The sequence below is a fragment of the Accipiter gentilis genome, chromosome W (genome assembly GCF_929443795.1).
Source record: "Accipiter gentilis chromosome W, bAccGen1.1, whole genome shotgun sequence".
Lineage (NCBI taxonomy): Eukaryota > Metazoa > Chordata > Aves > Accipitriformes > Accipitridae > Astur > Astur gentilis.
In genome coordinates, this window is record NC_064918.1 from 18,088,317 (window position 1) to 18,115,907 (window position 27,591).

General features: G+C 41.4%; 2 protein-coding genes across 9 annotated transcripts in view; one reads left to right on the forward strand and one right to left on the reverse strand.

The window, feature by feature from the left end:
• The window catches only part of LOC126035331 (uncharacterized), a 228,413-nt gene that overhangs the window by 189,771 nt on the left and 11,051 nt on the right, over positions 1-27,591 (forward strand). The window contains exon 1 of one of the 2 annotated variants that reach the window (XM_049793843.1): positions 12,683-13,547. The exons of the other annotated variant lie outside the window; for it this stretch is intronic. The gene's annotated coding sequence lies outside the window, so the exon portion shown is untranslated. Of the gene's footprint in view, positions 1-12,682; positions 13,548-27,591 lie in introns of those variants that run through there. 2 annotated transcript variants of the gene reach the window in all.
• Positions 18,284-27,591, reverse strand: part of NFIL3 (nuclear factor, interleukin 3 regulated) — a 29,627-nt gene continuing 20,319 nt past the window's right edge. For 6 of the 7 annotated variants that reach the window (XM_049793768.1, XM_049793765.1, XM_049793767.1 and 3 more), the window contains exon 2: positions 18,284-20,547. In XM_049793768.1, the coding sequence (XP_049649725.1) occupies positions 18,986-20,362 (1,377 nt within the window). In that variant the 5' untranslated portion in view covers positions 20,363-20,547 and the 3' untranslated portion in view covers positions 18,284-18,985. Of the gene's footprint in view, positions 20,548-23,382; positions 23,608-27,591 lie in introns of those variants that run through there. The other variant, XM_049793770.1, reaches the window with a different exon arrangement.

The window sequence follows — 27,591 nt, forward strand, 5'->3', positions numbered from 1 at the left end:
AAACATAAATCAACATAGTGACCAGCAACTATGAGACCAATATAATGAATGCTGGTAACAAATTTGTTTTAACAAGCTCTGGTCAGGTTTGTCGTTATCTCAACCCTTCGTGCCCCACGTTGGGCACCAAAATGGACTCAGTAAGGTTTTTATCATGTGCCTTTACCCATCCTACTTGTAATGCTCTTCCTTGTCCTACTTCTAATAGTTGCCTCCAGTCCTCTGTTCTGCACACTGGAACCTGGTTGACCTGCCAACCGTTGGCTTCCCAATGTCCTATCCATTCTGTTGCCCCTTTAAACACTGCATAGGAATCAATATATATATTGAGTCCCAAATTTCACAGCTAACAATACAGCTTGTAGTTCCCCTATTTGGGCACTACCTTCTCCTTTTTCAATCTCAGTTCTTCCTGTCTTTATCTCCAGAGCCACTGCTGTATATTGCCAAGTCCAATTTTTTCGTACTGCAGAAGCATCTGTAAACCATACTCCTGTCAGGTCTGATTCAACTGTAAACGGGGGTGCTTCTAGAATAGGTGATGGTTTATTAGGTTTGATTAACATAGAAGGGTCTGCATTAACATCCTTTTGTAATTTAGATTCTTTTACTGGCCCTTCAATAATAGTAACCAACTGACTGATACCTTCCAAGTAAGAGTACCATTTCTGGACAGCGGGTTTTTGGGCAATTCCCTTGGGGGGAGCAGTCCCTTTCCTGACTGATTCCAGAAGAAGGAAAGGACCCTGAACAACCATATCCTGGCTTGTGCGAATCCATTCAGCCTTTTTTACTGCTCATATTAGTGATAACATACCCTTTTCCCAATCCGTGTATCTTTGCTCTGTATCATTGAATGAATGAGACAAGAATTCCAAACGTCTATCAGGGCCTTCTGGTCCCCGTTGATATGTTACAATGCGAACCATGTTCACTGAATCCCCACTCGATCTGTATAGGATCTGTCCGATGTATGGGACCTAAAGTCTGATATGTACGTAGTTCTTGAATCACTAAATTCAAGGCCTCCTTATGCTGAGGGGTCCACTGCCAATGTGCATTCTTCTTAATTAAATTATACAGAGGTCGAGCACTTATGGAAAATCTAGGGACATGTTTTCGCCAGTAACCTAAAGTCCCAAGTATCTGTTGTAGTTCCTTCTTATTTTCTGGAGTTTTACCAGCCTCTATTTTTCCCAGGGTATCAGCTGGTACAGCTACGGCTCCTCCTGACCACCAAACACCTAGAAATTTAACCTCTTGACTTGGTCCCTGACATTTAGCAGAAGGGATTTCCAATCCCAATGAAGCCAGTGAGGCCCAAATCTGACTAGACACTTCTCTGACCGTCTCTTGGTCGTCCCCAGCAATTAAGATATCATCAATATATTGGTACACACTTATCCCATCCGGGACTTGTATTTCCTTCAATATTTTTGCCAGTGCATTATGGGCAATAGTGGGGGAGTGTTTGTATCCTTGGGGAAGTCAGTTAAAGGTATATTGTATTCCTTCCCAAGTGAATGCAAATTGAGGTTTATCCTCCTCTTGAAGAGGAATCATGAAAAACATATCCTTAACATCCAATGTGGACATCCATGTATGATGTTTTGCTTGGATTTGGGTGACTAGGTCAGCAATGTTAGGAACAGCAGCTGTGAGTGGCATTGTATTACTATTAAGCCTCCTGTAGTCAACCGTCAGTCGCCATCTGCCGTCGGGTTTACGTACTGCCATACTGGAGAATTTAGGGCAAGTGTACTCTAGTTATAATGCCACGATTCTCCAAGTCTTTGATCACCTCCCTGAGCCCTGCTTTAGCAGCAGCTGGTAAAGGATATTGATTAACATTCGTTACTCTGGAAGGGGGTAACTTAATGGCTGGTTCAAGCACCCGAACCTCACACGGTAGGGCTCCAAAGCTCCACACTATCCCATCAGGCAGTTTCCAGACTTTGTTTGCTAGGACATCAAATCCTAGTGTCCTGGTTTCAGCTGGGATAGAGTTAACTGTCTTCCTAGTAGCTGGTACAGTGCTATGTTTTGAGTTCAGCATGTGAAGAATGTTGATAACACTGATGTTTACAGTTGTTGCTCAGTAGTGTTTAGACTATAGTCAAGGATTTTTCAGCTTCTCATGCCCAGCCAGGGCACAAGAAGTTGGCACAGGACACAACCAGGGCACCTGACCTAAACTGGCCAACGGTGTATTCCATACCATGGGACATCCCATCTAGTTTTAGGAACTGGGAAGTGGGGGGGCAGGGAATCGCCGCTCGGGGACTAGCTGGGTGTCGGTCGGCGGGTGGTGAGCAATTGCCCTGCTCATCATTTGTACATTCCAATCCTTTTATTACTACTGTTGTCATTTTATTAGTGTTATCATTATCATTATTAGTTTCTTCTTTTCTGTTCTATTAAACCGTTCTTATCTCAACCCAGGAGTTTTACTTCTTTTCCTGATTTCCTCCCCCATCCCACTGGATGGGGGGGGAGTGAGTGAACGGCTGCGTGGTGCTTAGTTGCTGGCTGGGGTTGAACCACGACACCTAGTATATTATTTCGATACGGACCAATGACCACCTTTATCTTAGTCATTTGGTCTTCCCCTGGAAGCCAAACACATATTTTACTAATTGGTCTGGTTTCAGGGACTCCAGTTACTCCTATTATATTTATTTTTTTCCGGGTAGGGGTCAATTCTAAACTTTTAGCTGTTTTTTCAGTGATAACACTTATTTGGGCTCCAGTATCAATTAGAAAATTTACAGGTATTCATCTGCGGCCAGTGGCTAAAATAATATATGGATCAATATGCTCGTTAGGCCATTCTAAGCTGGATATTATGCGAGTGGGTCGGCCTGAAATTCCCCCCCACGCTTCCTAGGTTTTTAGATCAATCAAATCCTTCCTTAAGCCAGAGTAAGGGTTGGCAGGAGCAGAGGGTTTTCTCTCCTGCGTTTTGGCAATATCAGTACATTCCATAGCCTTGCTAATAGGCTGCTCCACCAGGTTTATTATTGTACGAATATTTTCTGTGGACTGCCCATGTAACACTGAGCGGGGTATTCCTAATGCTAATGCCTTTTTCCATAGTTCATTGCACTGAGAGTCAATATGAGAATAGGTTTTTTTAGGGGAACGGGAGTTATCCTCCTCAAAAAATCGTGCCTGTTGGACTCGGCGCTGTGAATCTGAACCTTCCTCTAACCAGCCCATCTCTCTACCATAAATCACTATTTCCTGTAATAATTCCCCCCATGTTAAAACAGGCTGTTGTTGCTGGTTGGGGTTGCAAGTATTATGATTAATTGCCCATATAATTTTTTCTTTTAGGTTTTGCACATAAATTTTCATGACGTCAGGGAGACCTCTAATTAATGGTTTAAGGTGGACCGGATCAACCAGAGCAGCAAGGGGAATACCCTGCTCACCGCACTTGTACATAGCTTGTATACAGGCAGCCTTTTGCACTGATTCAGCCAGCCTAGATAATCCAGCCATTTTAATAGTCAGAGGTTCACCTCATTCTCTAGAATCTAGTCCCCCTGCCCAATAGGCAACTCTGAGCGTCAAGGGTTGATTCCCCACAGGACCCTGATCAAGGAACACACCAGGACCCCAATATCCCCGGCTTCTTCCTCGCTCAACAAGATTTGATCCCCTCCATTCAATGACACACACCATAAATATTCAGTTTCACTTTCCCCCAGCTTGTGTGAAAATTTCTCTTGCATTTGTGTGAGCTCAGGTCCAGACCACGGGGTGGATCGGGTTGTAGTTAAATTTTGATTGTTCCTGGCCCTCGACTGTACCTCCATTTTGATGAGGGGTCGAATTTCAGTATTACTTGCCCCATCATATTCATCATCTGGGTCACCCCAGATATCCCCGTCCCAAGTGTCAGGGTCGGCACACATAACTAGATTCCTGACTTGGGCAGGAGAGGGAGTTGGAGCACTTGCTAACAACAATTTCAATTTTTCTAGTAATTTTCTGTTGTTCTCCCTTTCAGAATTTAATTCATCTTTCAAAAACACATTTTCAACCTCCAATTGTCCATTATGAACACTCAAGGCTGCACTTATCTTTCGTTCTGCCTCTGTCACGGTCCACTCGGTGGACTCGTGATGGTTCGTTTGCTATGATCTCAAAAGTGCAAAATTAAGGTGGCCAACACCAAAGGGGATAGCAGTAATCACACAGTAAAACTTTATTGTATTGCCTGTGAGGAGGCACGCGATAGTTAGAGATGGGTGAAGGAAAGGAGAAAAGTAAAGTTAAGTTTAGAGAGAGGAGAAAGAGAGGTTATAGCTACCACCGCTGATTTCACGACGTCCTAACGGTCCCGGGTCCAGCTGATGCTGCGTCGTCGATCGTTGTGGTCCTTGGTGGGGAAGCTTCAAACTTCTGTTGTTCAGAAGTCATCTTTTATGCTTAGTAACACACCTTGCTCCACCTCTGCCTCAGGACTCTCCACCCTTCTCAGAATACAATTATCGTATCTCTGCCCTTCTCAGAATACAATTATCATATCTCCGCCCTTCTTGAGCAGGTGCGGGGTCAGTGTCTGAGGCATGGTAAGTCTTGGAGGCGGGCAGCCTTCGACCAGGAGGTGTGTTTTGGTATTATAAAGAAGCAAAGTTCGTCTAAAGTTCATGATTTCTTCATCGATGTTATGGCAACAGTTGCAATCCATCCTTTTTGACAGTAGCTATGCGGTTATCTCTAACGGTTCCAGCCAGGTACCTTCCAGGAACCTTGTACTGCACATTCCGTCCTTGGGACCGGCCGCTGCGCTCCAAACAGGCCGTTGTCAGGTAGCGTATTGTTCATGTTCCTGATGACAATGTTGAGACAATGCTGATTTTCTGACCGACTCTTACAGCCTCTAAAGCAGTTTTGGTCACTTCAGCTTCAGTTTCTAATGCCCTGAATTTTGTAGCTTCAGTGAGATCGGCTGCACCAGTTATTTTTGCCGTCTCAGATTTCTGTGCCTCCTCCTGTGCACAAGTTAGACATGCTCCAAAAATTGTGCACAGGATACCTTTACCTTTCCCATTTTTCTTTTTCTTTTGTTCCTTCCTACACTGCTCTACCCATGCCACCACTTTCTCTTTACTCCTCCACAACTTCTTTGCCTTCTCCTTGTCTACAGGAGAAGGTTTACAACCATGTTTCTGCAATAGTTCCTCCATTGTATCCTGCCAACTATGCCAAATTAATGTGATGGAAAAGGACTTAACTGCAAGGTTCAAGCAAACAACTTATTTGAACTTCACTTACAGACTTAACACGACACTATTGCAGGTTTTACAGATACAATGGAGGAATGCACTATTGCAATTTTTTAAGGCAAGAACAGTACATTCTTACAACCACAAGCGATTCACAGACAACCACAAACGCATTTACAAGCAATTGAAGAAGCTTGTTATGCTCAGGTATGTATAATTTCACCAAAAAGCTCCATGAAACAGGCATTGTTGGAGCCTATTGTGAAACACATACAGAAATACAACTTGAAATTGCTTTACAATTTCTTCTACAAATATTTCGTCATTGTATTTAGACCTTCCTTCTACTTGCTCTGTTTTTTTATAAGGAATTTAAGGAAGGAGCTGTAGTTTAGGGAAAAAACATCTTCCTGTCAAAACTGTTCAGGCAAAGGGAATGAAGCACTGGCAGCCCTATACCTAGCCAGCCATACACTACCATGCATCTAGCCCAAGAACTGCCTTACTTTTCCTTTGCTTTTTTTAATGTGAAATGACATTGTACTGGATCTGGCTTGGATGGAATTAATTTTCTTCATAGCAGCCCCTACAGTGCTGTACTTTAGATTGGTGACCAAAACAGTGTTGATAACACACCAATGTTTTAGCTCTTGCTGAACAGTTCTTGCACAGCGTCAAGGTCTTCTCTGTTACTCACTCTGCCCTTCCCAGCAAGTAGGCTGGGGGTAGGCAAGAGGATGGGAGGGGACACAGCTGGGACAGCTGACCCAAATTGACCAAAGGCATATTCCAGTGCTATATAGCATCATGCGCAGCAATAAAACTGTGAGGTACTCTTTCCAAAGGAACTTTTGCTCAGAGACTGACTGGCTGGGCATTGGTCTGCTGGTATGACATGGTGAGTGATTGCCTTTGCATCACTTCTGTTTTCTTTTTTTTTTTCCTTCAGCTATTAAACTGTCTTTATATTGACCAATGAGTTTTTTCTTGCTTTTGGTCTTCTGATTCTCTCCCACATCTTGCTGCATGGGGGAGTGAGCAAGTGGCTGCTGAGTGCTTAGTTGCTGGCTGGGGTCAACCCACCACAAATATGAAGGGCAGACACTTCACTAACGTGTGCCAACAGAAAATCAAGACAAACCTCTTTGCCAGCAAAATATGGGAATGGAATATTTTGAGATTGCATGTTCTTGGAATTCAAGACAATTTTTTGATCATGGAAATTGAAGCATCAGCATTGGAGATATGCTTATTTAAAACATGACAATCTGATTAATAACCTACAAAACCAATCCAAAACAAAAACAGACAAACAAAATGCAAATCCTAGAGAGATTTTCATTGTCATCTGTTCAGAGGAAAGATACTCCTTCTCCAAAACTGTTTCTCAGCCTTATGTTGTGCCTTTAAAGTGTCTGGTACTTTCCTATATCTAAATATATATTGCCGTTTTAATTTCTATGTTACAATGTATGTTGTATGTTGGATTTGTTATAAAGAACTAGGGTTTGTATGGAAATATTTTTCTTGGTGTTGTTTTGGGTACCGATAAAAAAATTTTACTTTGCTCTTTGTAGACTATTCCAACAAAAGATAAAATTGAAGGTCTTCTTGCATTTAAGGAGAAAAGACCTCCTTGCTACAAGGGAGAACAAAAGAAGCTGATGCCTTTAAAATACAATGGGGTAAAAGTATTGCTATGAGGACCATTAAGATGCATTTTACATCAGCATCTGGAATATCATAACTGATGTTACAGTACCACAACTAGCAAATCATACTGATATTACAACATTTTCAATGTGTCCATACTTGTACTGGGCTCAGATAGATATGTGTGGCAACTCATGCTAATTTAAGTTTCTGAAGGTTGCTCTGTGTATTTATTGGCAGGTCACAGAGCCATGCAGCATTTTTTTAAATTTCATATGTATGAAAAACACCATTCCACAATTTAAAAAGCTCTGTAAATTCTTTATATAGGCAGAATTAAACTGTATGATATTAGTTGCTATATAACCCTGCTACTGTATGTTATCATTACTATAATTCTTATATGCTATCTCCATAGTACTATAGTAAGAATCACTTGGATCAAGCAAGAAAGAACTGTGATAAAACTGAGCAAAGCGCAGTAGTGATGGAACCAGAACTGACTCCAGCATGCAACAATCCAACGGTGCACACCATCCTCCTGCTGCGTTCAATGTCACCTGCTCGTCACACCGCACTGAAGCCCAATTCTACTCTACCGACTGAGAGGACTTTGCACCATTCCTCCTGACCAGACAGACTGGGATGACAGATGGAGGCCAGTGTCAGGAACTAAATGAACTCAACAAATGTTTTAAAAACATAACTCATGAACTAAAGGAATGATATCTCTGTGTGTGTATACATATATATATATATATCATTGTTCATATGTCTCAAAGGGATGGAAAGAAATGTGGTGATGATTGATCAGGATGTAACTAAAGGTATGGGAACTGAGCATGACGTCAATGGTATAGAATAAGGGGTGGATACTGTCCTGGTTTCAGCTGGGATAGAGTTAACTGTCTTCCTAGGAGCTGGTACAGTGCTATGTTTTGAGTTCAGCATGCGAAGAATGTTGATAACACTGATGCTTTCAGTTGTTGCTCAGTAGTGTTTAGACTATAGTCAAGGATTTTTCAGCTTCTCATGCCCAGCCAGGGCACAAGAAGATGGCACAGGACACAACCAAGGCACCTGACCTAAACTGGCCAACGGTGTATTCCATACCATATGACGTCCCATCTAGTTTAGGAACTGGGAAGTGGGGGCAGGGAATCGCCGCTCGGGGACTAGCTGGGTGTCGGTCGGCGGGTGGTGAGCAATTGACCTGCGCATCATTTGTACATTCCAATCCTTTTATTACTACTGTTGTCATTGTATTAGTGTTATCAGTATTAGTTTCTTCTTTTCCGTTCTATTAAACCATTCTTATCTCAACCCACGAGTTTTACTTCTTTTTCCCAATTTTCTCCCCCATCCCACTGGATGGGGGGGAGTGAGTGAGCAGCTGCGTGGTGCTTAGTTGCTGTCTGGGGTTAAACCACGACACCTACTCTGCTTGATTGGTAATAAATTGAGTTAGTTTTCCCCAACTTGAGTCTGTTTTGCCTGTGAGGGTAATTGGTGAGTGATCTCTCCTGTCCTTATCTTGACCCATTAGCCCTTTTTTATATTTTTTCTCTCCCCTGTCCAGCTGAGGATGGGAGAGTGATAGAAGGGCTTTGGTGGGCACCTGGTGTCCAGCCAGGGTCAACCCACCACAGTGTGTTATCAACACTTTTATCAGCACAAATCCAAAACATAGCCCCATACCAGCTACTATGAAGAAATTTAACTCTATCCCAGCCAAAACCAGTACAACAAGTTATCATCTTACTACTACTTTTGCATCCCTATTATGGTAAATTCATCTTGATCAGACTTCCCTAGCATCCATCATATGAGACATAAAAGCCTTATAGTAGTTAAGATATATAGCAGGTGTTTCTTTGCTAACTCTCAAGTGTTTACAAATATTTTGTTTGATTATTTAATCCAGAATTTTAAAAAATGAAACTGATCCATAATTTTTCAGGTTTTCCCCCCTCCCCTTTTTGAAAGAAGCGAAGAGGCTGCTTCTTTTCCAGAGCATCACCCCAGTTCTCAAGGGATTCTTAACTACTCCAGTATCTGAGATAGCTTTATATGATTGTTTAAGCAAAAATCTTACAGGACAATTTGTAGGAGTCCAAAGATTAAATTCTTTGGTCGATTTGAAAGCATCCAGTTCACTTAATATTCTTATTCTATCCTACACAGGTATTGTCTTGGCCACTTACTTGCATTAACTTTTATTAGAAAATACCAATCCAAAAAAAGCATTAAACCCTTCAACTTTCTCTGCATTGTCTATCATTAGCTTCTTCTTTCTGTTCTGTAGTAGAGCAACAATTCCCTTCTCAGTATGATGCTGTTGATGAGCTTATAGGATGATTTCTTGTTACTGTTGATATCTGTAGCTCCTTTTCTACCTGACTTCCTTTATATGTACTTATATAACTGAACCATTTCCAATTTCTGTATGCTTTGCTTAGTGAAACCCATCATTAAGCAAATTGTTCCCTTCCTACATTCCCCATCTTCTACTTTGTGTCCTTAGTATAATTTCTTTGCCAGTTCTTCTTAACCTTTTACCCCTTTGATTTGTCTTCCTGATCTCTACATTTATTTGAGACTGCTATTTTTATTTTACTTTTATCCTCTATTGAAAAATTATTAGCTCTGCCATTTCATGGTCACTCCAATTCACTTTACGTTGTGCTCTCACATTCTCAGCCTAATTGGTTAGCTCTTTCACTACTTACTTCATGCTCTGCATCAAAAAAATATTACCAACTCATTCCAAGAACTTGCTGAGCAGTCTGCATACTGTCCTGTACCTTCCCCAAAGTCACACCAAATTTCTGCAGAATTTAGTCCAAGTCGCCTCTGTTAACCACAAAACAATCTTTCTCCTGTAAAAATTTAAATAAAGATAAATAATATCACTCAAATTCATAAATACATACTCTGATCTGATGTGCCCCCCCCCCCCAGTTTATTTGGAGAGCTAATACTAGAAATATTCTTCCCATGTTTGGAACTACTTTTGCTTGTTCCATAGCATTATGAGCCCCTTGAGTGAGATGATAAGGGAACATAAATAAGAGAGCTTTTACCATGTCTTAAAGAAATGAAGGTTGTTTGGGCTTGCTTTCTTCCTGTGACATTTTGGATACAAAAGGGAGAGTCCAGCACAAAGTTTACAAAACAAACCAAGTGCTCTGTGCATACCATAGTCTTGGTAATGACAGTGTGAGGCAGAACATTTGGTACATCGTACATTCTTAGGTCTGATCCACATGCTTTAATAATGCCATAGGAAATCAGACAAGTTGGTTTGGCTACCAGCTTGAATATGCCTTACTGTGTAATTTACACAATTAAAATAATGAGATGTTAGGACCTATGATTATCTTTTAACTATACATCATATTTTATTCAGTAAGGCATGACTTTAACCTGGGGTCTGAAAGACTAATCAGTGACCAGAACCCTCTAATTAAAATGTATTATTATTTATACCGTACTATTAATGTTCCCTAAATCTTTAGCTGATGATTGAAATGCTTTTTGATAATAATACATACTATTTTATCTAGCGGGGTTTTTTTTCTTTCTTCAGAAACATCTATCAAACAGAAGGGATGAGACTTTCTATGAAAAACTGTGGGAACACATAAAATACACTGTACACTTCCTGTTATGTAAGACTATTTATTAGTCTAAATACTTGTGCAATATTTGGCAAATGATCAAAACTAGTTTCTCCTGATGTGTTTACAGTGTTCTAAATTAAAAGCAAAGCCCATTTTCAAGTGATATTTGTCATACAAATGGAAACGTTCCTCTCATGCTGCATGTGGTTGTACTTTCTGCTTGACAGGATAAACTACAAAAGTTGAGCACAAAGTTTGTAACAAAGTTCTTGTGAGAATTAAAGTTGCGGTCTAGCAATTTTTCTTATAAAAAGAACCAAATGAGTCTTTCCCCCAGTGTAGGATTTTTTTCCTGTGACTCCCATGTTTACTTAACTTCCTGTCTGATGCTGTACTTAATCAGCCATGTTGAGAGAAATTATTTTGATTTCATTGCATATTCTATTGCTTTTTACCCCATTTTAATGTTCTTTCCCACAACCTTTGAGTGGTAAAATGGTCACACACAAGAACATTAGAGCTCCCATTTCTCTAGTGAACACTTCAGAAATGTACTAAGGCATAAATTTAAAAGAAGTTTTGAACAGACACTGTGTTTTATATTAAACTGTGAAAAAGTAGCTTGCAGTGCTAGAAAAATACTATTAAGGTGTTACAAAAATTACTCAGCACCACATGCAAAACATTTTCTTTTCAACTCAGGTGCAAATCCTATTATACAAACTGGTTTATTAATTATCATTATTGTTTCCTAAGGATTTTAAAAGAAAACTGGGTCAGTTTAATAACAGCTGCTTTTGAACATATTTCACCATTATCTATGTGTCCTGGTTTCAGCTAGGATAGAGCTAATTGTCTTCCTATTAGCTGGTACAGTGCTATGTTTTGAGTTCAGTATGAGAAGAATGTTGATAACACTGATGTTCTCAGTTGTTGCTAAGTAATGTTGTCTCAAGTCAAGGATTTTTCAGCTTCTCATGCCCAGCCAGAGAGAAAGCTGGAGGGGCACAAGAAGTTGGGAGGGGACACAGCCAGGGCAGCTGACCCAAACTGGCCAACAGGGTATTCCATATCATGTGACACCATATCTAGTATATAAACTGGGGGGAGTTGTCGCATCCCAAAGTTGGAGCAACTCAGGTTCGTGGATTTCCTTTGTCAGAACTAAGGTGAAACGACACCAGAGGAGTTCAAACAACAACCAACATATATTCACCCTAGCTAACTTTGTCCAAGTACACATGAACTTGTTAATATGTTCCTTGCAACATGTCATTAAGCTGCTGTTTGAGAAGAGGAGGGAAGTATAGAAAAAGAAATGGAAAAAGGAACATGAAATGTATCAGAAGGAGAGCCCTCCCGTTGAGTCACAAGGTTCAGAGCAGACCCCCTTGCTTTCTGGACTCCTTCTCAAAGAGGAGCTCAGGGGCGGCTAGATCCACTCCTAGTCTCAGACTTGGTCAACGGTTTATGTTTCAAAGGATGAGGTGTAGGGACTGTGGAAAAGAGAGAAGGAAAAGAGGGGGAGAGAGAGTGAGAGAAAGAAAGAGAGAGAGAGAGAGAGAAGATAAGGGTTTCACCAGTCCTGGGTCCAGCGTTGGTCCAGCCAGCGTAGAGATCCAGTTCTGGAGGGCACGCGCCGAGGCTCGTTCTCCCTTCTTTTATAGTGTGTTCGATGGTCTTGACATGTGCAGTCCCATTCCCGGGGTTCTCTGGAATCGGTCAGTGAGCTTTTGCAGGGGATGTTCATTGCAAAGTTGCCTCTCTTTTTCTGCTGGCATGACCACTTAAGATAGAAGCACAGTCCCATCCTCCGTGGGGCCTCCTCCTCCAGGTGCTGCTGTGCTCCTTCTCCTGGTCACTTAAGATAAGGACTTGTGGCTTTGGAGAAGGGCGGTCCCACCCTCCGTGGGGCCCTCTCCTCTGGCCACATTGTCCTGTTCACAAAACTCCAGCATTTTTACAGAGGCCGTTTTCTTCACCAAAGTTCTTCAACGAATGTTTGAGACATTGACTATAATTTGTCAGACTGTCACAGGAGTGGGGGAGGGGGGATCGCCGCTCAGGGACTAGCTGGGTGTCAGTCGGCAGGTGGTGAGCAATTGCACTGTACATAATTTGTATATTCCAATCCTTTTTTTATGTATTGGTTTTGTGTGGCAAGGTTTTTGGTAGAGGGGGGTTTACAGGGGCGGCTTCTGTAAGAAGCTGCTGGAAGCTTCCCCTGTGTTCGAGAGAGAGAGCCCATACCAGCCGGCTCTAAGACGGACCCACCACCAGCCAAGGCCGAGCCAATCAGTGATAGTGGTAACGCCTCTGTGATAACATTTTTAAGAAGGAAAAAAAACGTTGGGACAGGGAGAAACAGCCACCGGAGTGAGGAGTGAGAACATGTAAGAGAAACAAGCCTGCGGACACCAAGGTCAGTGAAGGAGGGGGAGGGGATGCTCCAGGCGCCGGAGCGAAGATTCCCCTGCAGCCCGTGGTGAGGACCCTGGTGAGGCAGGCTGTCCCCCTGCAGTCCAGGGAGGTCCACGGTGGAGCAGATCTCCACCTGCAGCCTGTGGGAACCCATGCTGGAGCAGGTAGGTTCCCGAAGGAGGCTGTGACCCCGTGGGAAGCCCACGCTGGAGCAGGCTCCTGGCAGGACCTGCGGATCTGTGGAGAGAGGAGCCCACGGAGCAGGTTTTCTGGCAGGACTTGTGACCCCGTGGGGGACCTGCGCTGGAGCAGTGTGCTCCTGAAGGACTGCACACCGTGGAATGGACCCATGCTGGAGCAGTTCGTGAAGAACTGCAGCCCGTGGGAATGGCCCACGTTGGAGAAGTTCGTGGAGGACTGTCTCCCGTGGGTGGGACCCCATGCTCAAGCAGGGGAAGAGTGTGATGAGCCCTCGCCCTGAGGAGGTGAAGCGGCAGAAAATAACGTGTGATGACCATAAACCCCATCCCTGTCCCCCTGTGCCGCTGGGGGGCTTGGTGGTGAAATCCAGGAGTGAAGTTGTGCCCGGGAAGAAGGGAGGGGTGGTGGGAAGGTGTTCTGAGATTTCGTTTTATTTCTCATTACCTTGCTCTGGTTGATTTGTAATAAATTGAGTTAATTTTCCCAAATTGAGTCTGTTTTGCCCGTGACGGTAATTAGTGAATAATCTCTCCTGTCCTTATCTCGACCCGCAAGCTTTTTGTTATAATTTTCTCTCCCCTGTCCAGCTGAGGATGGGGGAGTGATAGAATGGCTTTGGTGGGCACCTGGCATCCAGCCAGGGTCAACACATCACCTATTATTACTGTTGTCATTTTATTAGTGTTATCATTATCATTATTAGTTTCTTCTTTTCTGTTCTATTAAACCGTTCTTATCTCAACCCATGAGTTTTACCTTTTTTCCTGATATTCTCCCCCATCCCACTGGGTGGGTGGAGGAAGGGAGTGAGCGGCTGCATGGTGCTTTAGTTGCTGGCTGGGGTTAAACCACGACACTATGCATTCAAAAATCCATGCAGCACTTCATGTTACACAGAAAAAAATGTGCTTCGGTAATTTTTCATGTTATAAATAGACAGATAAGCAAATACATACACTGTATAATTTCCAAGAAAAATACTTCATATTCCAGTAAACCTGTCCCTCTTCTCATATCTCATATTTAGTAATCTTTTAATTGAGTTGCAGACTGACCTTGGACCTTTAGTCATCCTCAAATGTAAATAAAAATTACTGGCATCTGTAGTTTTGTTTCTTTTTTCCTTTACCAATGTGCTTTAATAACCATGAATGGTTAACGCCTGTTAACACTATCTCACAATACCATCAAATAAGGATTGTTCGTCTTTCTCCCAGTTTTCTAGTTTTCAGTCATAAATATGATAAAAGAAGCTAAAAATCTTCTTTTCAAAGTAATCTCACTGTTCTTACAGAAAATGAGAAATTATAAACAATTACTTCCAGCCCCCTACAATATTTATAGAGAATATATGTTGTCCAGCTGTCACAGTCTCTTGTCCAATGTAGCTTTTCTTACATAAATAACTTTGACATTTGTACATTCACATTTTTAACAGGCTTTTTAAAAAAATGTGTCACCAAGCCTTTTTTGAGAATGGGAACTAAATACTTCAATCTATGTTAACATGTATATTGTCAAGTACGTATGATGTTGATGTGTATATTGGGGACTAGTTAAATGTGTACTTTTAATTCATGGATCAACCCTTGACAGTTGATTATTTTACTTTTGCTCTCCTCCGAAATCCCTCTAGTATTTTTAAATCCTTAATGGGAACAGGGCCTAGAGAAAGGAACACTGTGTTCTGCTACAATGGCTCTCATCACATTTTATCATCTTTTCAGCTATTTTATATGATATAGTATTATGCTTCACTACTTTCTGATTGTTATACATACCATGAACATCCTGGCTTTCAGGGCCATGTAACACAAATCCCATGGAAATCAATGCAATATGTTCTCAGTGTATTTATATACAACACAATTTTTAGAGGTCCAAATTGTTAGAAAGAGACAGAGGTTTCATGTCATACCTCAGAAATGTAGGTATAATGGATGCTGACTCTGGCACATAGAGATATCAGGACAAATTTAGGTTTTTACATATGTAAGTTATTTAGATACCCATTCAGCCATTTGCACATCCAAGAATCTGAGTAGCATGAAAAAGTATAATAGCTGTCTGACATTTTAAGTTGTGTATACATTTGTGCAGGGGGGAAAGGGAGAGAGGAGGAAAAATTGACCATGGTATCTGAATGTCAATAGTATTAGATGCACATGTAGCTTCCCCAGAACCTCTTGGGCTGATGCAGGTTTTCTCAGATCAGATCTCTCTGATGTAGCAAAGGCAAGAAGGATGCTTACAGGAGATGAAAACCCACATAAAATCATAGCAGAGTTGCAGGCCCTGCATTTGGTCTTGTAATCTTGTGGAGCTCCATAGTGTTTAAAGAGAAGATGAGGAGGAGGAATTACCATAACTCTACTTCATACATTAGGATTGGCACACAGATAATAGCTGGCAGAATCATAAAAAGTGTGGATGTGTTCCTGCAATATTTGGAGTTATAAGAGTAAATGTCTTCTGCTGCTTTCTCTTTCAGTCAAATAAACACTATGCCTTTACTTTGAGCTTTTGCTCATAATTCACCAAGCCCTTTTAGAGCTGACACAGAATAAATAATAGTTGAAGACCTGGTTGCCTTCTCTTTCTACATGAGTAAGTTCTCTGTAACTCCAGTGATATTGACTCACATATCACTATTGTGTCACAAGAGAGTTAGCCTTAGAGATACTGAAAATCAGTAGGGCTCTGTGGCATGAGTGAACAGTAAAGATTATGTCCTGGTAATCTTACTCAGTTTGAGTAAATCCCTTATTCCACTCATAAAAAAGTCCCCTCGAATAAGGAAAGTAGGATCTGGCACTAAGTTAAAGGCCTCAGGATTTGGCCTAGTATTTTTAACTTTGAACTTGGCATTCCGTAATGGAACAATATGTGCTACTCATTCTCATGCAATAAATACTAAAAATTATTTTGCTGTATTCTTGTAGTTACCAAGCTTGTATTGTGCATAACTTCAGTTTATGGAAGATACTCCAAATTTTAGCCATAGAAGTAATAACTTGGGCATAGAATGATTTGTCATCAACTGCAGAATTGTAGAGATAACACCTACTAACCTACATATTGGACTAATATGATGAACATAATAGAAAATTGTTGAGGATTTCTTGGCTGGGCGAGGGCATGTGAGCAATCCAGCCATTAGGTGGAAACGAAGCATAAGTTTACAAAGTGCTGGAGCAGACAAGGATGCTGTGTCCTTGTACACTGGGAAAAAGGAAGATAAGAAGAGCCTGACAAACAACTCCTGGATGCCGAAGAATGAGATAAGTAACTGCTGGACACCTCGTGAAGAAGCTTGCACAGCGAATAGAGAATAAGATAGTGTCGCGTGAAATGGGGTATTGGACCAATTAGAGTATTGTATAAGGCACGTGCACAAGCGCATAAGGTATATAACTGTGCTAAAAGTTGTAGTAAATGGACTTCACTTAATCACATTGGTCTGTGCGTGATTTCCCCTGTGGCTCCTCCGCAACAGAAAATCATGTTGTAATTAGTTCTAGTTTTGAACAAAAGACAAATTATTTCTTTTTTCAAATACTAAAGGGGGGTGGGGGCATAAATAGCATCTGATTGTGCTCTTAAGTTCCATGCTATAGCTTACTTGCAATGACACCCTTCAACAAATTAACTACATCATTGCTTTTAAGTATTAATTGCACAAAAGAAATGCACAAAATAGTGGAAAATATGAGCTAAAAGGAGGATAATAATCTTCAATTATGACAAACAGTAACAATAAATTAAAAATAAACCAAAACACAATAGATCTAAGTTTACACACATAGCAACACTGAGATTTTTAAGTCCTCTCCTTGAATGCATTACATGTGATAAATAATATACAAAATATTTATAGAATTTTGTGGTTACTTACAGAAGATATTTAGCAAGCAAAAAGCTAGTAGCAATCACTGCCTGGTGTCTCATATCCTTGTAATTCAATGTATTTATTTATTTTTTCATGCAATAATCTTGATCTTATTTTCAATAACACCGAGATGTCATCTATATTACTTACCAAATATATAGAGAGCTTGACTATGGGGTCTATTGTATTATTAAGGTATGAGAAAAGAATTAACAGGCAATTTTTGAGAAAGGAATCTGTGTGTTATTAACTCTCAGTTTCACAAATACAGATCAGCAATTAAAAGGCTCAAAAAAGTTCAAATTGTACCATTGATTTCTGTGCCAAGGTCCACCCAGAATGTGATTGTGAATCATCAGTGCCTGAAAAAAAAAAAAAAAGAATAAAATCCTGGCCTTGCTGACATCAGGGAGTTTTGCCATTGCCCTGACTGCTGGACCAAACTTCAGAGCTATCGGAAGAGACTCTGACTGCTCTTCATCCCAAAAATAAATTGACAAACTTTCTCTCACTCTAGTCAAATATGAAACTAAAAATCACTAACTCCATTCTGTTTTCTTAATTAGTATTTTAAGACTATTACTTTCCATGATCTATAATGGAACATTTCCATAAAGAAATTTTTCAGAAAGTGCTTATTTGTTAATCTGATTAATTAGTACTTTAAGAGAACAGGAGAAGGACTTCTGCCAAATCTATGTTCTATTTATAAATTATTTTAATTTTTTTAAATGAAAGACTTTGGTAAGCCCAGCCAAGGGGTTATGATGCAATACAATCTCCATGTTCCAATGGCTCTTCTCAGACAAGAACACTAAAACCTTGTCCAGTCATCATATGAAGAAGTCCTTGTCTATGCAAATTTTAAGGGGCTAGTACTATCTGGATTGTTCTCCATATATTCTGTTTTATATTTAAGAATTTCTAGCAAAATGCCTTGTAGTCAGCCAGGATATTCCAGTTCAGTTAACTAAGCCATTAAAACCAAAGCCATATTGGCTGTAAGCCTTATTTCATACTTACAATTCTTTTATGCCCCACAGCAGAAGCTGAAATAGCAGATTATCTCCTCTAACACTGCTACTTACTATTGCCTGTCCTTATATAGATTTTGCCAAGTTAAGCTTGGAGTTTATAGATCCAGTAGCCTTTGACCATACTTCTTTCCGTGCCTATACAGGCATAAGCACAGACTTTGGCAAAGACGACATTGTCCAATTTTGTCACTTCAAGGCTCTTAAAACTTGAAGATGCACAAGTCCAACATAACTAATTTAATCTAAAACACAAAGTTATAATACTGAAAAAAGTTTGTTATAGTAAGCCATTCAGGAAACCCAATACTCTCTCAATGAGACAGGAGAAAATTTCCTTGATATTACAATTACTGTGTTAGAATTTGTGTGGCTTTTGGTTAATTTATACTAGGAAGTAAGTTAAAGAAAGCTAAGGCTATGAATTGGATACTGTTTCATTTATAAATATCCACTTTATTTCAATTCTCTTCTAAAAAGGTCTTAAGGAAAAAAAATACAATTTAAAATATGTGTAAGTTTGGCTGTAAAAACCAAACATATAAGTTGAGCACAGCGTAAGAAACAAGCCTTTTTTTTTATTAACATATTTACAAGTTCATAAAAATCAATTGAACTGGAGTAGATGTTTTGTGTTTGTCACCACTATTTTATTGTAACTGGTAACTTGCACGCTTTAGAAGAAGAAAACAAAGTTCACTATATATAGGCTTCAGTACCGGCTACTTGACTATACATGAGGCATAATGATCATAACACAGCCTACTCTCCATAATAATATGTGCACAGACACCAGACATTATGTGAACATTACAGTGAAATGACATCACAAGTCCAGTGATAAGTCAGCATAATAGAAAACATATTGATTTACTGCAAATGCCATTGTTTTTAAAAAACAACAATAAGCCTTTATTCAGTAGTAAATTAACCAGAGTCTGATGCAGAGATTTGTTGTGTAGTTATAAGTCTTTTAAGGGAAGCAACCTCTGCAGATAAGTTTGTTATGCCCTGCTTCAAATACAGGTTCTCTGACTCAGAGACATTGAAGATACTGTCTTTTATTTCAACAATTTCAGTTTTACAACTACTCTGAATTCTTACATTGAGTTCCTTGTGATGCCAGAGTTCTGGTTTGAGAGACCAGTCTTGGATATTAGTCACTTGAACTGAGAAAGGAATGCAAGAAGAATGCACCAAGTTTTGTGCAGTGTGTTTTTCAAGCTCAACAGGTCTTTTTGATAACATATCAATAGGTGATGATAGTTTCTGTGCAGCATCATAGTCATTATCTACTGCTTCCACCTTAACTTGCATGGCTTTGGCTTTAATTCGAAGCTTGTGAGGCAAAGCTGAAGAATTCACTTCTGGAACTTTAACTGTTGCACAAATATTTTTATGTTCAACTGGGGAATGGATTGGACCCTTAGGAACCTGCTGTTCATCTTCTCCATCGGATGACTTTCCAACTGCACTGTCATCAGTTTCTGAAGTTCTGGGGGAATTACTGGAGGACCTATTGTCTCGGAACAGAGGAGGAGAATGTGAGTACATGTTAAAGGTAGTTCCCATGTAGTGTGGATATATGGATGCTTTCTGTGAACTTCTGTCATCTCTTGGCTCTCTCTCTAATTCCATGGGCACCTGTTTTATAATCTGGAACTTATTTTCAGGACTTCTGCAGTTGTTTTGCATACAACTTGACTGAGTATGCTCTACTGATGATATTTCAGACATATCAGACATAGAGCTTTGAGGAGAATGCTTAATGACAGAAATACAACTGCTACCAACTATAGATGGTTCATGTTCATCCACAAATGAATTAATATTTGATTTGGAACTTTGATAATCTTGGAAATACACAGGTGTTGAGCTACTGAGTTTCTGTATCTCTTGGGCATAGGCTGCAGAAGTAATTAAACCAAACTTCAGCTTCAAAGAAAGCAGCTCTGCCTTCAAAGTGGCATTCTCTTCTCCCAGTGCAATTAGTTTGTTCTCTAAGACAAGGTCATTCAGTCGTCGTTTTTCACGAGATCTTTTAGCAGCTTCATTATTTTTCCGCCTTTTCTCCCAATACATAGCATCTTTCTTTTCATCTGGAATGAATTCTCGCTTTCTCCGGCAAGCTGAAGATTTGCTTTTTCCACTACTTGCTTCAGTGAGTAGTATCTCTTCATTTGTAGACAATTCCTCAGACACTTCTGCTAAAGTAGACTTAAGTACCATGATTTTGTCCACATTGCTACTTGTGTCAACAGGTCCATGTTCCTTTTTAAGGGTCTGCATTTTTCTCAGCTGCATCAGAAACTATTTGTAATAGATCTACAATGAGCAACAGAGCAAACTATTTCCCCAGTACTTCTCATACCACAACTTAATGCAATACTTTGAAATCCACACATATTCTTCCTTTAGTTTCATATTCTCAAACAGAAGTGTCTAGATCCAATTTTCTTGGCAGAGGTGATGAGAATCTTCTAAATAACCTTCAATAAATAAAGAATTTGATTACTGTTTAGGAATTGCTGGTTTGGGGCATTCAAAAGTAACTTTCAACAAAAAGCTTAGACTAGCATTTCATTCATTAAACCTGCTGTAATATGAAGGAAGCTTGACACTGAAGCAACTGATATTCTAAGCTTTATGATACCTAGGTAGCAGATTTGCTTCCAAAACAAACACAATATAATCCAAGGAAAATTAATTAAAAAAAATAAATATTTGAAATTTGATCTGACAATAATGTCACAGAACTTTCCATAGTATCACTGACTTAAACCTAACACTTAACACTGCTGAACACCAGACATGTTGATGAGCAGCACTGGAAAGTATCTTGTCCTTCCAAATTAAAACATCTCTTCAGAAAACAGCTGTGGTGCATGATTTAGCAATGCTATATATTTGGGTCCTCCACAGATTAAAAATAACATAAACTGATTCAGAGAAGCTAGAGTGCTTTCTATTGTCCTAAAATAACACTGCTATCCATGAAGTTATCAAACATTTAACTACTGCTTTTGTATCCTGTAAGTTTATATATATATAAAATGTGTGTTGTATGCATGTGTGTATACACACATGCACACACTTCAAGTTTTAAAATCCCTTTTTGATCAATCATATCAATTCAAACTAGTAAATACACACATAATTCTGGCAAATACAGAAGCAACATGTTTTCTCGTAAATAAGACTGTTTCAGGACAAGAACTATGTCTTTGTATCTATCTGTATGGTCTCCAGCTCAACGTGATGCCACTTTGGTGTCCATCCAACACTACAATTTAGGGAAAATATTAGTAATGATAGTAACTGGTAATAATAAAGAGCAGAAAGGGTTTTTTCTAAACGCATGCAGACCATGGGCATAGCTCATCAGTATGATCTTCTATTTAAGAAATGAAAATTCAATTGCAAGTCCAAGCAGTCTCATACAGCCAGATACTGGTGTTAACCTACACTTAAAATCCAACAAGCGGCAGAGTTCATGTCCCTTGCTTCACGGGGCTTCTACAGTTTAGGGCATTTGAGGGCATAATCTGCTTGTTTTAGCACTGGTAACTCCTGTTTTGGCCGGTCTCCCTCCTGTACACATTGTTCCTGGCACAAGTAGAACAACCATAGAATTGGTAGCTTGTAAGTCTACAGCAAATATAAGTGTGTATCAAAACAATGGTGGTTTTGCATGCAGCATTCAACTCTGCTTTCAGCCAGAGTACATCAGTAAAGACAAAAGTGTAAGCCACATGTTTTATGTCAGTCTTACTGGTTTGATATTTATGTAATTAGTTCTAATGCCATTGGTTTAGTCAGCTAACAAAACAATAAAGCTCTAGCTCTTTCCACATATTACCTTAACACTTTTATCATGGTAACTGAAATTGCTGCTTTACAAACAGGACTCAAAGCCCTAGTTTGTTAATAGTTCTCCACATGGATCAACCCAATACTGAGTCTGTAAACAAATTCAATTCCATCTGACGATAATGGTAAAATGTCTTCAATAAAAAAAGCCATTTCACTTCACTTGCATTTTATAATTCCACTGGAAAACATGAGTATTTAAATGTAAATTAATGAACTGTAATGATTCCTCTGATTATATTTCAAACTCCAATATTTTCCCTTATGATTAATTTTTCAATTGTTTTATCACTCCATCATAAAGTATTATAAAACCAACAGTTAATAGTACCTTACATTAATCATTATAAAAGATTTTTGTTGTTGTTGTTGCTAGATGTTAATGACATTGAGTGCCAATGTAACAGTGTAATAACACACGACCGTAACAATTAGATCCAGTTTTGCTCCCACAGTAATTTTGCCATTGGCTTCAATAGAAGCAGGATACAATCCCAGATCCAAATATTAATGAGACTCCCATAGAATTTGTCCTGGTTTCAGCTGGGATAGAGTTAATTTTCTTCCTAGAAGCTGGTAGAGTGCTATGTTTTGAGATCAGCATGTGAAGAATGTTGATAACGCTGATGTTTTCAGTTGTTGCTCAGTAGTGTTTAGACTATAGTCAAGGATTTTTCAGCTTCTCATGCCCAGCCAGGGCACAAGAAGATGGCACAGGACACAACCAAGGCACCTGACCTAAACTGGCCAACGGTGTATTCCATACCATATGACGTCCCATCTAGTTTAGGAACTGGGAAGTGGGGGCAGGGAATCGCCGCTCGGGGACTAGCTGGGTGTCGGTCGGCGGGTGGTGAGCAATTGACCTGCGCATCATTTGTACATTCCAATCCTTTTATTACTACTGTTGTCATTTTATTAGTGTTATCATTATCATTATTAGTTTCTTCTTTTCTGTTCTATTAAACCGTTCTTATCTCAACCCACGAGTTTTACTTATTTTTCCCGATTTTCTCCCCCATCCAGTGGGATGGGGGGGAGTGAATGAGCGGCTGCGTGGTGCTTAGCTGCTGGCTGGGGTTAAACCACGACAGTCCATTTTGGCACCCAATGTGGGGCACGAAGGGTTGAGATAACAACAAACCTGAGCAGAGCTTGTTAAAACAAATTTGTTCCAAGCGTTCATTATGTTGATTTATGTGTTCTTAGAGTTGTTGCTCTGGCTTTTAAAGCTCTGTTACATATCACCTCGCTTGCTGCATGTAGTTCCTCTTCTACTGCTTATCATCCGTGGGAGGTGGATTAAGGTTTTCGCTTTGATGTATTGTATAACACTGGTTTATGGTATGATAAAGTCATTGGCTGTGGGATTAATCCGGTATTTGCACTTAGCATTGTCACCTTTATACGGTGGGAGCCATCTGTGGGAAACTATTAATAATTATACCATTTACCTTTCCTCCATGGAAAACCAGTCTATGGGTGGGGTACCTTTCTTCCCCTCTCCTTTCTCCTTCAGTCCAGTTACAATGGTGTTTGAGAATTTTGAAAAATTTGAATACTCCTGGGGTGTTGGGACTAGCACGGGCGTAGCCCTACTGCTAGAAATTAGCATACTTCTGAATGTGGTTCAGCTCTTGTTTAAGATTAAACAGCTATTTAAGAAGATCACCCAGAGATGTGCCCCAAGGCTGGATAATTATGAGTGGCAGGGTGTGTGGGGTGGTATGGGCAAGTACCTAGAACAGTGGGCACCTCCAGTGTTTTGGAAATTCACCCCTGAACAAGTGCAGGATCCAGAAGAACTAGTAAAATATTTGGAAAAGGTATGCTGTCACCCTGGCAGCTCCAGAGAGATACAAATCACTGCAACGTGCTGGGGCCTGGCCCATGCCTATCGAGCCCTGTTCGACACTACTCAGTACCCTCAAGGGGAAGAGAATGTCTCTGGACCTAACAACAAAACAATGAGCACCACGGCCACCCAAACCTCAGCAACAGGCACCGTGACCCCTCCAGCCCCGGCGACGAGAACTCTGGCTACCCAAACCTCAACAACAGGCACTGCAGCCCCTCCAGCCCCGGCAACGAGCACTGCAGCTACCCAAACCTCAGCAGAGGGCACTATGGTCCCTCCAGCCCGACCGAGGAGCACTGCTGCTAACCCAAACCTCGGTGACAGACACTGCAGTTATCCAACACACAGCGAGCGATACTGCAACTGAACCAGAGGACCAACCTGCACCAGTATCAGTTGCCCCCGTACAGAAAAAGAAATAGACAAAAAAATCAGTTTGCTTAGCGAAGGATGAAGGGGAACCAGGGCCATCACGGGAACCGGAGGAAGAGGCAGAACCAGAGGTAATAACCCGGTCCCTATCCTTGAGTGAGCTGCGGGATATGCGAAAAGATTTTGGCCGCCGTATAGGTGAGCATATTATCACCTGGCTCCTCCGATGCTGGGACAATGGGGCTAATAGCTTGGAATTAGAAGGTAGGGAAGCCAAGCAGCTGGGATCACTTGCCAGGGAAGGTGGCATTGACAAGGCAATTGGAAAAGGTACACAAGCCCTCAGCCTCTGGAGGCGACTCCTGTCAAGTGTGAAGGAAAGGTACCCCTTTAAGGAAGATGTTATATGTCAATCAAGCAAGTGGACCACCATGGAAAAAGGTATCCAATATCTGAGGGAATTAGCTGTGCTAGAGACCATTCATCATGACCCAGACAACCCACAATTACCCAAAGATCCAGACGAAGTCCAATGCACACGACCCATGTGGCGGAAGTTTGTACGGAGCGCACCATCGCCCTATGCCAACGCATTGGCAATAATGTCTTGGAAGGATGAAGAGGCACCAACAGTAGAGGAAGTGGCTCGCCAACTGCGTCAATACGAAGAAAATCTCTCCTCCTCCCTATAAGACTGCATTTCGGCTGTGGAGAAGTTGTCCCAGGATATCCAACAAATCAAAGAGGATATGTCCTACTCCACACTTGTAAGGACCAATGTCTCAGCTATTAGGAGTGAGCACTCCTCTGCCCAAGAGAGAGAATATAGAAGGTACACACCGTGAGGTGCCCTGTGGTTTTACCTATGTGATCAGGGAGAGGACATGAGGAAATGGGACGGAAAACCTACCTCGGTCCTAAATGCACGGGTACGTGAACTGCGAGGAAAAACCACCACAAAAGGGGATTCTACCAGGAAAAATGCCGCTCCAGTTTCCAAACAGAGTAGAAGGGCTGATTTTATTTCCAATCCTCTTGAAGGGACTTCTGAGCCAATTTTACGAGAAGTGAATACTGGATACTCTGACCAGAATTAGAGGGGCCCTGCCTCCAGCCAGGTGGAGGAAAGGGATAACCGGGTCTATTGGACTGTGTGGATTCGATGGCCTGGCATGTCAGACCCACAGGAGTACAAGGCTCTAGTAGACACTGACACACAGTGCACTCTAATGCCATCAAGTTATAAAGGGGCAGAACCCATTTGTATTTCTGGTGTGACAGGGGGATCTCAAGAGTTAACCGCATTGGAAGCTGAAGTAATCCTAACTGGAAATGAATGGCAGAAACACCCCATTGTGACTGGTCCAGAGGCTCCGTGTATCCTTGGCATAGACTATCTCAGGAGGGGGTATTTTAAGGACCACAAGGGGTATCGATGGGCTTTTGGTATAGCTGCCTTGGAGACGGAGGACACTGAACAGCTGTCTACCCTGCTTGGTCTCTCTCAAGACCCTTCAATTGTGGGGTTGCTGAAGGTTGAAGAACACCAAGTGCCAATTGCTACCACGACGGTGCACCAGCGTCAATATCACACCAACCGAGACTCTCTGATTCCCATCCACAAGTTGATTCGCCAGCTGGAGAGCCAAGGAGTGATCAGCAAAACTCACTCACCCTTTTACAGTCCCATATGGCCAGTGCGGAATTCAAATGGGGAATGGAGATTAACAGTTGAATATCACGGCCTGAATGAAGTTATGCCACCGCTGAGTGCTGCCGTTCCAGATATGCTAGAACTTCAATACGAGATAGAGCCAAAGGCAGCCAAGTGGTATGCCACAATTAACATTGCTAATGTGTTTTTCTCAATCCCTCTAGCAGCAGAGTGTCGTCCACAATTTGGCTTTACTTGGAGGGGTGTCCAGTACACTTGGAATCGATTGCCACAGAGCTGGAAACACAGCACCACCATATGACATGGACTAATCCAGACTGCACTAGAAAAAGGTGAAGCTCCAGAACACCTGCAATACATTGATGACATCACCGTATGGGGCAACACGGAAGAAGAAGTCTTTGAGAAAGGGAAGGAAATAATCCAAATCCTTCTGAAAGCCGGTTTCGCCATAAAAGAAAGTAAGGTCAAGGGACCCGCACAGGAGATCCAGTTTTTGGGAATACAATGGCAAGATGGACCTCGTCAGATCCCAAAGGACATGATTAACAAAATAGCAGCTATGTCTCCCCCAACTAATAAAAAGGACACACAGGCCTTCTTAGATGTCGTGGGGTTTTGGAGAATGCATATTCCAAATTACAGTCTGATTGTAAGCCCTCTCTATCAAATGACCAGGAAGAAGAATGATTTTAAATGGCATCCTGAACAACAACAAGCCTTTGAACAAATTAAACGGGAGATCGTTCATGCCGTAGCCCTTGGGCCAGTCCGGACAGGACAAGATGTTAAAATGTGCTCTACACTGCAGCTGGGAAGAATGGCCCTACCTGGAGCCTCTGGCAGAAAGCACCTGGGGAGACCAGAGGCCGTCCCCTGGGGTTTTGGAGTCGAGGATATCGAGGATCCGAGGCTCGCTATACTCCAAATGAAAAAGAGATCTTGGCAGCATATGAAGGAGTTTGAGCCGCCTCAGAAGTGGTTGGTACTGAAACACAGCTCCTCTTAGCACCCTGACTGCCGGTGCTGGGCTGGATGTTCAAAGGAACGGTCTCCTCTACACATCACGCGACTGACGGCACGTGGTGTAAGTGGATTGCACTGATCACACAACGGGCTTGAATAGGAAACCCTAGTCGCCCAGGAATTTCAGAAGTGATCACGGACTGGCCGGAAGGCAAAGATTTTGGGATGTCGCCAGAGGAGGAGGTGGCACGTGCTGAAGAAGTCCCGCTGTATAATAAACTGCAGATAATGAGAGGTAATATGCCCTGTTGACTGATGGGTCCTGTCACATTATGGGAAAGCAGCTAAGGTGGAAAGCTGCTGTATGGAGTCCTACACGACAAGTTGCAGAAACTCCTGACGGAGAGGATGAATCGAGTTAGACATTGCTGAAAGAGAAAAGTGGCCAGTGCTCTATCTCTATACTGACTCATGGATGGTGGCAAATGCCCTGTGGGGGTGGCTACAGCATTGGAAGCAGAGCAACTGGCAGCGCAGAGGTAAACCCATTTGGGCTGCCGCACTCTGGCAAGATATTGCCGGCTAGAGAATCGGGTTGTAAAAGTACGTCATGTAGATGCTCACGTACCCAAGGGTTGGGCCACTGAAGAACATTGAAACAACCTCATAGACAACTGGGCCAAAGAGCATGGCATTGAGTGGGTGCATCATATCCCCTATCATGCACCAGCCTCTGGGAAAATCGAGCGATACAATGGACTGCTTAAAGACTACATTGAAAGCAATGGGGGG